At 39.1% G+C, this 12051-nt stretch overlaps 1 protein-coding gene across 5 annotated transcripts in view; it reads left to right on the top strand.

Moving 5' to 3' along the window:
• ENTREP2 (endosomal transmembrane epsin interactor 2) overlaps window positions 1-12051 on the top strand; it is a 363839-nt gene that overhangs the window by 7614 nt on the left and 344174 nt on the right. Inside the window, exon 1 of one of the 5 annotated variants that reach the window (XM_067699163.1) lies at window positions 6204-6240. The exons of the other annotated variants lie outside the window; for them this stretch is intronic. Within the exon in view, the coding sequence (XP_067555264.1) occupies window positions 6208-6240 (33 nt within the window). The 5' untranslated portion in view covers window positions 6204-6207. Of the gene's footprint in view, window positions 1-6203; window positions 6241-12051 lie in introns of those variants that run through there. 5 annotated transcript variants of the gene reach the window in all.

Below are 12051 nucleotides of genomic sequence, written 5' to 3'. Positions count from 1 at the left end.
GCACACCAGAAAAATCATAAACTAATATTTCAAGATAAGCTAAAAGAAAAAACAATTTGAAAGAGTAACATCCAGCAGAAATTTAGAAACGACAAAGGATATGGCTAGGTAACAGAAAATTATGAAATGAGAACAGATTGATGTCAGGAAAGAATTAGGAAAAAATGAATTTTAGGAAGGAAGGCTAAATTGTGTCCAGAAGGAACACAAGAACAAATGGTTTCCATAGACAGCACAGGAGTAAAAATACAGGATGAAAAGGAGAAAAATGAAAACAATAGCCAATAAAGAAAGGGATAGAGTGAATTAGAAAGTATAGGAGACAGGCAAAAGAGATCTGATATATGTATATATACAATTAGAGTGTCTAAGACAGAAGAATAAAGCAATGGAATAAAATAAATATTTAGAACTATAATGCAAGAAAAGTCTCCTAAAAATAAAAGAAGACCTGAAAGTGTCTACCATGTAACTGTGGGGGGGGGCGGGAAATCAGTGCAGAATAATCAACATTGAGATATATCCCTGTAAAATAATGAATGTTAAAGATAAGGAAAAAATCCTTTGGGCATCCAGATAAAAAGTCCTAGTCATTTGTATTGTGCATTGGAATTCTCATAGCCAAATAAATTCTTTGCTAGAAAAGGTGAAGCAATATTTTATTATTATTTTTTTAAGATGTTGGGGTTAGGAGTTTATTAATTAATTAATTTATTTTTGCTGTGTTGGGTCTTCGTTTCTGTGCTAGGGCTTTCTCTAGTTGTGGCAAGCGGGGGCCACTCTTCATCGCGGTGCGCGGGCCTCTCACTATCGCGGCCTCTCTTGTTGTGGAGCACAGGCTCCAGACGCACAGGCTCAGTAGTTGTGGCTCATGGGCCTAGTTGCTCCGCGGCATGTGGGATCCTCCCAGACCAGGGCTTGAACCCGTGTCCCCTGCATTAGCAGGCAGATTCTCAACCACTGCGCCACCAGGGAAGCCCAAAGCAATATTTTAAAAAGTAAATTTTGGGGGGAAAAAGTTGAAATTTCCAACTTGTAGAAAAGTTTTAGAACAGAACTGAGAACTCCTGTGCTGTATCCCTTCAGTTAAGTTCCCTGATTGTAACCATTTTACTGTATTTGCCCCATGGCTTGCACTTGTGTACCCTGTCTCTCTTCCTCAGTGGGGGAAAAAAAATCCATTATCATTAGTTTTTTTCTTGACCTTTTTGGGAGCAGGCTGCAGACGTGATGCTCCATCACCCCTAGTAATTTCAGAGTATATCACCGCCACTCGAGGATACTGTTCTGTATTACCAGCACAAACTCCTCCAGACTAGGAAATCAACATTGAAAGAACACTGTCACCCGATTCATAGACTCCATTGCAATTTCACCAACTGTCCAAATAGTGTTCCTTTCCCCTTTCTGGCCCAGGATCCTATCCAGGAATATGCATGTGTCTCATTTCTCTTCGCGCTCTTCAGTCTTCCTTTGTGTTTTGTGTTTTCCATGGTCTTAAAGAGTATAAGCCTTATTATTCTATAGGATGACCCTGAACCTGGGTCCATCCGGTTTATCCTCATGGCCACTCTTGGGTTATGCGTTCTTGGAAATGAATGAAAAGCAGAATGGAGATGCAAGATGTTCTTTCAATTCCTTCTGTCTTCCGTATTCTCTGATGAGCAGTCCATGGTAATTTAAATTGTTGTTCCCATGTGAGTTGACTGACTTTTTCTCCTTTCATCTCCATTCTGCTATTAAACTCACCCAGTGAAATTTTTACTTTGGTTATTCTGTTTTTCAGTTTTAAAACTTTCCATGGGTTTCCTTTCATATCAACTCGTTTTTTTTTCATTTTAGTTTTTGTAGCTTTTCATTCATTCCCAAAACGTTTGCTCTTACTTACTGGAACATTTTTATCTTCACTGCTTTAAAGTCTTTGATCATTCCAAGATCTATCAATGATTGTGTTTTCCCCTGGGAGTTGACAGTCCTAATTCTTTGTAGGCTGAGTAACTTTGGATTATATCCTGGACATTTTGAATATTATGTTGTGAGTCTCTGTACGTTGTTTTAAATGCAATTAAGAATGTTGCTATTTTTTATGACACAAATGAACTTATCTATGAAATAGACTCACAGACATAGAGGACAGACTTGTGGTTGCCAAGGGAGAGGGGGCGGGGGAGGGATGGAGTGGGAGTTTGGGATTAGCAGATGCAAGCTATTATATATAGAATAGATAAACAACAAGGTCATACTGTATAGCACAGGGAACTGTATTCAATATCCTGTGATAAACCATAATGGAAAAGAATCTGAAAAAGAATATGTATTTATATATGTATAACTGAATCACTTTGCTGTACAGTAGAAATTAACACAACATTGCAAATCAACTATATTTCAATAAAATTTTTTAAAAAAGAATGTTGCTATCTTTGTGTTAACAGGCTATCCATTCTCTCCGATTTACACCATGTGGAGCCCAGCCTTCTGTGGATTGTCATTCTGATGTCAGTCCAGTTTTCAAAGTCTTTGTAGTATTTTTCAGCCTGTCCTGCACATACAACGCCCAGTGGCCAGTCTGGTTCTGGGATGGTGATCTATCCTGTAGTTCTGTATAGCACAGGGAACTCTACTCAATATTCTGTAATGGCCTATGTGGGAAAAGAATCTAGAAAAGAGTGGATATATGTCTATGTATAACTGATTCACTTTGCGGTACACCTGAAACTAACACAACACTGTAAATCAACTCTACTCCAATAAAAATTAAAAAAACAAGAAAGGATTCTGTTTAGGGTCGTGTCTTCACCTCAGGGATGAGCCCAGTAGTTCATAAACAAATTTCAGGGATCACCTCCCGCAGTTCCTCCCTCTGTGATCTTCCTGATGTTTTCTGTTTCCCTGGGGCTTCTCTTCTCCAGTCCTCCAAGAATGCTAGGGCTTGTTTTTTTTTTTTTTTCAAGTAAATATTAAGTTTATTTAAAAAGATTTTTTTTTAGGAGTAATGCGTGACTTTTTTTTTTATTGGGGTATAGTTGTTTTACAATGTTGTGTTAGCTCCTGCCGTGCAGCGAAGTGGAGTTCCCTGTGCTATACAGCAGCTTCTCATTAGTTATCTATATATGTCAATCCCAATCTCCCAATTCATCCCACCCCCTCCTTTCCCCCCTTGGTGTCCATACATTTGTTCTCTACATCTGTGTCTCTTTCTGCCTTGCAAATGGGTTCACCTGTATGATTTTTCTGGATGCCACATAGATGCGTTAATACACGATATTTGTTTTTCTCTTTCTGACTTACTTCACTCTGTTTGACAGTCTCTAGGTCCATCCGCATCTCTACAAATGACCCAATTTCGTTCCTTTTTATGGCTGAGTAATATTCCATTGTATATATGGACCACATCTTCTTTATCCATTCGTCTGTCGATGGGCATTTAGGTGCTTCCATATCCTGGCTGTTGTAAACAGTGCTGCAATGAACATTGGGGTGCATGTGTCTTTTTGATTAATGGTTTTCTCTGGGTATATGCTCAGGAGTGGGATTGCTGGGTCATATGGTAGTTCTATTTTTAGTTTTTTAAGGAACTTCCCTACTGTTCTCCACAGTGGCTGTGTCAGTTTACATTCCCACCAACAGTGCAAGAGGGTTCCCTTTTCTCCACACCCTCTCCAGCATTTATTGTTTGTAGATTTTTTGATGATTGCCATTCTGACTGGTGTGAGGTGATACCTCATTGTAGTTTTGGTTTGCATTTCTCTAATTATTAGTGATGTTGAGCATCTCTTCATGTGCCTCTTGGCCATCTGTATGTCTTCTTTGGAGAAATGTCTGTTTCGGTCTTCCATTTTTTGATTGGGTTGTTTGTTTTTTTGTTATTGAGCTGCATGAGCTGTTTTTATATTTTGGAGATTAACCCTTTGTCTGTTGCTTCATTTGCAAACATTTTCTCCCATTCTGAGGGTTGTATTTTTGTCTTGTTTATGGTTTTCTTTGCTGTGCAAAAGCTTTTAAGTTTCATTAGGTCCCTTTTGTAAGACCGGACACTATAAAACTTAGAGGAAAACATAGGAAGAACACTCTTTGACGTAAATCACAGCAAGATATTTTTTGACCCACATCCTAGAATAATGGAAATAAAAATAAAAATAAACAAAAGAATGCTAGGGCTTTACCTTGTCTTGCTTAGGGGCCGTGCAGTGGGGGGACAAAGCGAGAGAACCAGCAACAAGGCTTTGTCCCGCCCTCTTGGGACCAAGCCCCTCCTCTGGAGCAGGCAAAGGGGAAGGGTCTTCTGTGCGTTGCCAGCTCCTGTTTCTGCTGTGGTGTTGCTTGGGTGCTGGGGTGTGAGAGTGCTGCAGAGAGAAGAGAGAGAAACCCAGAAGCAAAAACACTGGGGATTTGCTCACTCTCTTTGGGCACTAGGGAGCCGATTTCCAAATCCTTGAGCCAGAGCTCGGGGGCTTCTCCCGGGCCCTGTCTGTCTGCCCGCATGCTCAATTGTGGGTTTTGGGCTGTGTTGCATTTTGGCTGGGGTATGCATGCTCAAGAGGGAGCAATGACAACCCTCTGCCACTGTGGTAGTAACTGGAGTTCCAGCGCTCTCCACCCATCTGCCTGCTGTTTTGCTCTGAGTTTCCCAGTGGTCTATTCTCTGCATCCCATCAGGTCCACGGCTGCAATCAGTGGGAGACACAGGGTGGTGTGTGCTTCCTCCACCTGGGATAAAACCTCAGTGCTTTTAATCTGCTTCCTTTGTGAGCCAAGCATCCTGTCTTCAGAGAATTGTCCTTTAAATATAAAGGCCAGAGACATAGAGTTTTGTTTCATTAAATTTAATTTTTTATTTTGTATTGGAGTAGAGTTGATTTACAATGTTGTGTGAGTTTCAGATGTACAACAAAGTGATTCAGTTATATATGTATCCATTCTTTTTCAGATTCTTTAAGTGAAGTCAGAGAAAGACAAATATCATGATATCACTTCTAGGAATCAAAAAAAATGATACAAATGAACTTATTTACAAAGCAGAAACAGAGAGAGGGTTATGAATTTGCAAGAACTCTGGGACTGTTCCCCCTAGTGAGCCCTTTCATAGTTGTTTACTAGAGAGTGAGCTTCAGAAAACTGTTCAATGATGGTGAAGCTTTTCATAAGGTCTAGTGATGAACAATGACTAGGTTTCACTGTAGAATTAAAACTCAAAGATAGCAATAAGGGAGGCAGAGTAATACATAGCATTAGACGTTTGGGTTATGTGGAACCGTACAGCTAGAAAAATAAATGGAAGGAGATGAGGGAGAAGTAGAATCAGCTCCTTAATTGGCACATTGGGGTGAGCTAGGATGGAAAAATGTCTCTGGAAACTGACAAAGCAAGAAGTGGAAGGTTAAGTTTATTGAAGACCATACAGATTAACAGCAGATTGAATACTGGTGACTAAAATGGATGCTTTAGGAAGAACAGGTGGCGGGGGTGGGGGTGGGGAGACGGGGGGCGGGGGAGATGAAGAAGCAATTACTAGCTAATTACATTATTGCTCATAGGAGGGAGGTAATAATATCCAAAAGTGGAGGGTGCTAAGGGAGTTATATAAGGTAGTAATATAAAAGGAGCAACTAGAACCAAATCCTTCCTACGTACCTACAGAAACACAGAGAGAGAAGCAAGTAGACTGCAGCCCACGGACAAAAAGACTGAGTTTGTGCGTCAGTGTTATAAATATAAGGCTAAAAATCTGCAAAGCTGATGCCACACATACAGACTGTACTAACATTATATAAATGGGCTTAATTCACCTAGTTTAAAAAGTTTTTCAGGTTGACTTAACAAAGCAACATCTGGAGATAGAGTTAAAATGAAGAGATTTAGAAAGGCCAAAAATAAAAGGACTGGAAAAGATATACCGGGCAAATTCAAATAAAAAGAAAGCAGGCCTCTCTCTCTCTCTCTCTCTTTTTAAATTGAAGTGTAGCTGACTTACAGTGTTGTGTTAATTTCTGCTGTACAGCAAAGTGATTCAGTTTTACACATATACACATTCTTTTTCATTTTGGTTTCTTACAGAATATTGAATATAGTTCCCTGTGCTATATATCCAGTAGGACCTTGTTGTTTATCCATCCTATGTATAGTAGTTGGCATCTGCTAACCCCAAACTCCCAATCCTTCCCTCCCCTATCCCCCTCCCCGTTGGCAACCACAGGTCTGTTCTCTATGTCTGAGGCCTCACTCTTGGTACCAGGCAAGGTAGGATTCATATATTCTTGCTTATTCGTGATACAATGTAATGTTGGATCTTTGTAGTTTGCTTCAGTGATTAACGTTTTTAATATGAATGTTAAATATTTGAGCAGGTGCAGTGTTCTAACCCTCTGTCCTATGGCTGCTGTACCTTTCTTGTCAAATGTGCTCCAAGCTTTTGTGGTGTTTGTTTGTGTTGTCTTTGAAGTTTCCCCTTCTCCAGGACTTACTGCTCCTATACAGAGAAACTGTTGACTTTTCTCTCTTACTTTGAAATTATTTATTCTACTTTTTAAAGTAAATGTCTTGTGCTTTCCATTTCTACATCCATATCATCTATAAATAATTGTTTCTTTATATTCAGTGTTTTCATATCTCAATATTTGTCATATGCTGCGTACTCCTGTCCTTATTGCATTAATCGGAATCTTCAGTTTTAATGGTACTGTGAAAGGAAGCATTCATGTCTTGCTCTTGAATTTACTGGGAAAAGCTTTAGTTTCATTGCTTTTATTTCTTATTAGGTAGGTAATTTTGATGACTTAAATTTTGCTGTAATTTCAAACTTGGAGAAAAGTTGCAAAAAAGTACAAAGAATGCCATATATCCTTAACCCAGATTCACCAATTATTAACATTTTGCCCCTTTCATTTTGTCATTTCCAGACCCCCAAACCCCCTGAACAATCAATTGGTCGACTGATTGATACCTCCATCTACATATATTTTCTGAATCACTGGAGAGTACAGTTGCATGCCCCTTTGCCCCTAAATACTCCAGTGTATATTTCCTAAATAGGCATTACATAAACGTGAAGCCACCGTAAAAGTGAGGAAATTAACATCGATACAACACTATCCACAGTCCATATTCAAATTTTGCCAGTTGTCCCCAGAATGTTCTTTATAAATATTTCCCTCACCTGCTCTCTAGTCCAGTATTCAAATTAGGAATTTAAAAGTCAAACTTACGTAGTTTCCTGTTTAGAATTCTTACAAGGAATGACTGCTGAAATTTTCAGGTGTCATCTATTTATGTAATCCCTTGGTTTTTCTCTTTCAGTAATTGACGTACTGAAGGATGTTGATTGATTTCCTAATGTTGAATTATCCTTGGCTTTCTGGAATCATCCTTATCACTTATTCTTTTAACATATTGTTAGAATCCATGTGCTGTAATATTAAGATGTTTGCTTCCATAGCCACATACAAAATTGGTCTGGAGTTTGTGCGTTCACACATGTACACAAGCATACACTATCTTTATTAAACCTTGTTATGTTGTGCTGGTTTTGTAACATAAATTGGTGAGCTCTCCGTATTTTTCTGCGGACTAGCATAGGAAAGATTTGTTCTAAGTTAGACAGCTCAGGGAATTTAGGCCATTCCCATTTATTAAGATGTGTGATAGATTTAGTCATTCCTTTTGACTTTATTATTATACTTTACTGTTTTCTGTTTTCTTTTTGCTGGATTGATAAAATTAATTTTTTAAAAAAATATGTATTTTTAAAATTGTGGTAAAATACACATAACATAAAATTTATGATTTTAACCATTTTAAGCATACAGGTCTGTGGCATTAAGAACATTGATACGATTGTGCAACCGTCACCACCAGCCTCTCCAGAACTTTTGTAAAACTGAACCTCAGTCCCCATTAAACAATGACTCCTCATTTCCCCACCTCCAGCCCCTGGCAGCCACCTTTCTACTTCCCGTCTGTGTGAATTCGGCTATTTCAGGCAACTCGTGTAATGGAATCATACAGTTGTATTTCCTTTGTGATTGGCTTATTTCACTTTGCATAATATGTTCAAGATTCATCCATGTGATAGCACACATCAGGATTTTCTTCCTTTTGAAGGCTGAATAATATTCTGTTGTATGGATAGACCATATTTTGTTTTTCCATTCTTCTGTTGATGGACACTTCGGTTGCTTCCACCTTTTGGCTTACTGTGGATAATGCTGCTATGAACACGGGTGTACACATATCTCTTTTCAAGCTGCTTTTTAAAAAATTTTTTTATTGGAGTATAGTTGATTTACAATGATGTGTTAGTTTCAGGTATACAGCAAAGTGCATCAGTTATACATATACATATATGCACTTTTTTTTTAGATTCTTTTCCCATATAGGCCATTACAGTGTATTGAGTAGAGTTCCTTGTGCTATACAGCAGGTTCTTATTACCTGTTTTATATATAGTAGTGCGTATATGTCAATCCCAATCTCCTAATTTATCCTTCCCCTCCTTATCCCCTGGTAACCATAAGTTTGTTTTCTACATCCGTGGCTTTGCTTCTGTTTTGTAAATAAGTTCATTTGTACCCTTTTTTTAGATTCCACATATAAGCAATATTGTATATTTGCCTTTATGTGTCTGACTCACTTCACTTAGTATGATAATCTCTAGGTCCATCCATGTTGCTGCAAATGGCATTATTTTATTCTTTTTTATGGCTGAGTGATATTCCATTGTATATATGTACCACATCTTCTTTATCCTTTCCTCTGGTGATGGACATATAGGTTGCTTCCGTGTCCTAGCTACTGTAAATAGTGCTGCAATGACCATTGGGGTGCATGTATCTTTTCGAATTATGGTTTTCTCCAGGTATATGTGCAGGAGTGGGATTGCTGGATCATATGGTAATTCTATTTTTAGTTTTTTAAGAAACCTCCATACTGTTCTCCGTAGTGGCTGTAGCAGTTTACATTCCCACCAACAGTGCAAGAGGGTTCCCTTTTCTCCACACCCTCTCCAGCATTTGTTATTTGTAGACTTTTTAATGATGGCCATTCTGAGCAGTGTGAGGTGGTACCCCATTGTGGTTTTGATTTTTATTTCTCTAATAATTAGTGATGTTGAGCATCTTTTCATGTGCTTTTTGGCCATCTGTATGTCTTCTTTGAAGAAATATTTAGATCTTCTGCCCATTTTGATTTTTATTCCATTCCCCAGACCCCTTCTCCTGTGCGTCTCCATTCTCCTAATAGTTATATTTTCATCTTTGACAATCGATTGAAATCTGAATTTTCTGTTAGCACACCCAATTGAATGATAGATATCATTGCTAGCCTTCTCCTTCAAGCCAAATGGTTTCTTTGTAATTTCTCATCCCTTAGTTTGGCCACCCCCTCGCCTCCTATCCTGCAAACCCCACAGGATGAAACCTTTGGAACTTTTCTGTGTCCCTGATTCATTCTGAAAGATGAGTTCAAAAGAAAACAGACTTTGAACATTATATAGTCTACATAATTTGAGTATGTGAGGGAGAACTTTTTTTTGCTTCAGATTTCAGTCTTTTATTGGATAAGTTTGAATTTGAATCTTGAAAAGTTCAAAAAGTAGTGTATCCTAGGGTCTTATTGCAGAGTCAGGAAAATATAATAAAGCTGGTGATGGGTTCTTAAGACGACTCTGTATTATTTCCATATTTGTTGATGAGTTCAAACCACATGCGAGCACTTTGCTCTTGCAGAGCTGGCATTGGGGTGACAGTGATGGAAGGAGAGATGGTGGGCCGCAGGGAAGATGCAGAGGCGGCTGTGACAGGGCTGCCTTCCAGCCTGCAGGACCACACCCTCTGCTGAGAAGTTTGCCTGATGAAGTGAGGACCCTCTGGTCCTGGGAGAACAACTTTTACCTTCCCCACAGGGGCCATACGTGTAATGGCCCCTGTTCTCTTTTCTGGAGGCACGCCTGCCTGTGTGCTGACCAAGTGCAGCCCTGAGACCTTCCTTTCCAGCGACGAGGTACAATTCCTAGGGAAGGTGAGATTTCCGGGCCCACTGTCTGAGACATGCCCAGGCTCAGGCCTGCCTGATTCTGTTTCTGCATTTAGGCAGTTTACCCATCTAACCTTGATAGCTTCAGTTGATCGTTATGGCCTGCTCTTACCTCCTTTGCATCCAAGTGACGATGAAAGTGTCCTATTTCACTTAAAGGGTGCGGTACAGTGAGGTGGAGACCACAGGAATTGGGGATACTGGCATTTTGTGGGGAGGGGGATGCCTTCAGTCAAGTACATGATAAATGGAAACAAACTACTTCTTTTGCATCAGCAGCTACCAGAGCCTATTACGTAATTATCTATCACAGAGACAAGCAACTTAATTGTTCGAAGATAAACCCTTAACATTTCAGCTCATCCTTTTACAGAAAAAGTATAGAGAATTTAGGACTTCACGAAAAAGCAAATTTTTCTTTGAAAAACATTGATGCGACGTAATGATGGGTATTGTTTCTCATCTATAATGAGAAATTGTAGCTAATGGCTTTGATAGTGATACAAATAGCGATTTTGAAATACATTTTTGGAACCCTCAGAATTTGAAAGGACTCTGAGAATGGTCCCTGTTTAACATGTTAATAAGCAGCATATACTATATATGTATATTAAGTATAATACGTATAATAAAGAGCATATACTCATCAGAATCTTGTGATTTAAAAAGAAAACATCTTTTTTTTTCAATTATACCCCCCAGAGCTCTTTACAACTGTTCACTAAGGGACGCTGCCTTTGTAGAAACTAATGTTTGACCCAGTCTCAGAAAAAGTCAAAGCATCTGCTTTTCACCTGCCAATTCATTAAATTCAGCGTTGGTGTCCCCGGGGCCTCTCTCCATGCTTGTCATTGCCTTTTGGTGCCGAGGCAGCTTGTGAGGCTCAGAGCTGACCCTTTTCAAGATGAGGAAGTAACACCCAAGAGGTGTGAGTGGATTAAGAGAGCTGGAGTCTGTCATAACTAGTGGTAAATAGCTTCTGAAGATTGACTTTCTCTTCGAAAAAAGAGAATGTGTAAATATAATACATATATATGTATGTGTGTGTATATATATATGATGCTTTATCTTTTGTCTGTATAAAGAATAACAAAAACCAAAAGAAAATGAAACAAAAAGCCAGAAAGCCCCTGAGCAAGGCACCTGCCCGTTGACTTCAAGAATTACACCTGTGGTCCAGATGGTGTGCCTCTCAGGTGAGACGCATAAAATCAGAGTTTAAGAGAAAGAGCCGTGATATCACATATTCTGGTGAAAGCACCCAATGTATCTCTCTCTGTTTTTTGATGGTGATTGTGATGATGATGATAAAAGTATTATTGACTTAATTTCATGGAAATTAAAACAGCATGGAATGGTGCAAATCGAAGTGCTAAATCGAACCCTTAGCTCCCGCCTTCCCCATTCCTTGGAGTTAAATATTTTCAACCTTTCTGTTGTTACTTTTTTTTAATAAGATTTTTTTTTTGGATGTGGACCATTTTTAGAGTCTTTATTGAATTTGTTACAATATTGCTTCTGTTTTATGTTTTGGTTTTTTGGCCGGGAGGCATGTGGGCTCTTAGCTCCCTGACCAGGGATTGAACCTGCACCCTCTGCATTGGAAGGCGAAGTCTTAACCACTGGACCGCCAGGGAAGTCCCCTGTTGTTACTTCTTTGGTGGCAGGTGCGCCATTGTCTTTATATCAGATGTCACTGACGAGAGGTCTGATCCTGTGTTGATTCATCTTCTTCCGTTGGTGACCTAGCCTGTTTTTCCTTTCTGGAAGCTTCTAGGGTCTACTCTTGATTCTTGGTGTCCTGATTATTTCACAGTATTTCGTGAAGGGACTTAGGCACTCAGTGTGTCCCTTTGATACTGGAAATATTTTTCTTTGATTATTTCCTTATTTCTATTTTCTCGGAACTTCTGTTTGTTGGCTGTTCGACCTCCTGGGTTGATCTTCTGGGCATCTTAACTTTTCTCTCCTATTTGCCATGCCACTACTTTTTACTTTATCCTCTGAGAGATTTCTTCAGTT

The sequence above is a fragment of the Pseudorca crassidens genome, chromosome 1 (genome assembly GCF_039906515.1).
Source record: "Pseudorca crassidens isolate mPseCra1 chromosome 1, mPseCra1.hap1, whole genome shotgun sequence".
Classification (NCBI taxonomy): domain Eukaryota; kingdom Metazoa; phylum Chordata; class Mammalia; order Artiodactyla; family Delphinidae; genus Pseudorca; species Pseudorca crassidens.
The sequence above is the reverse complement of the archived record's forward strand: the minus strand, read 5'-3'. Positions and strand labels throughout refer to the sequence as shown.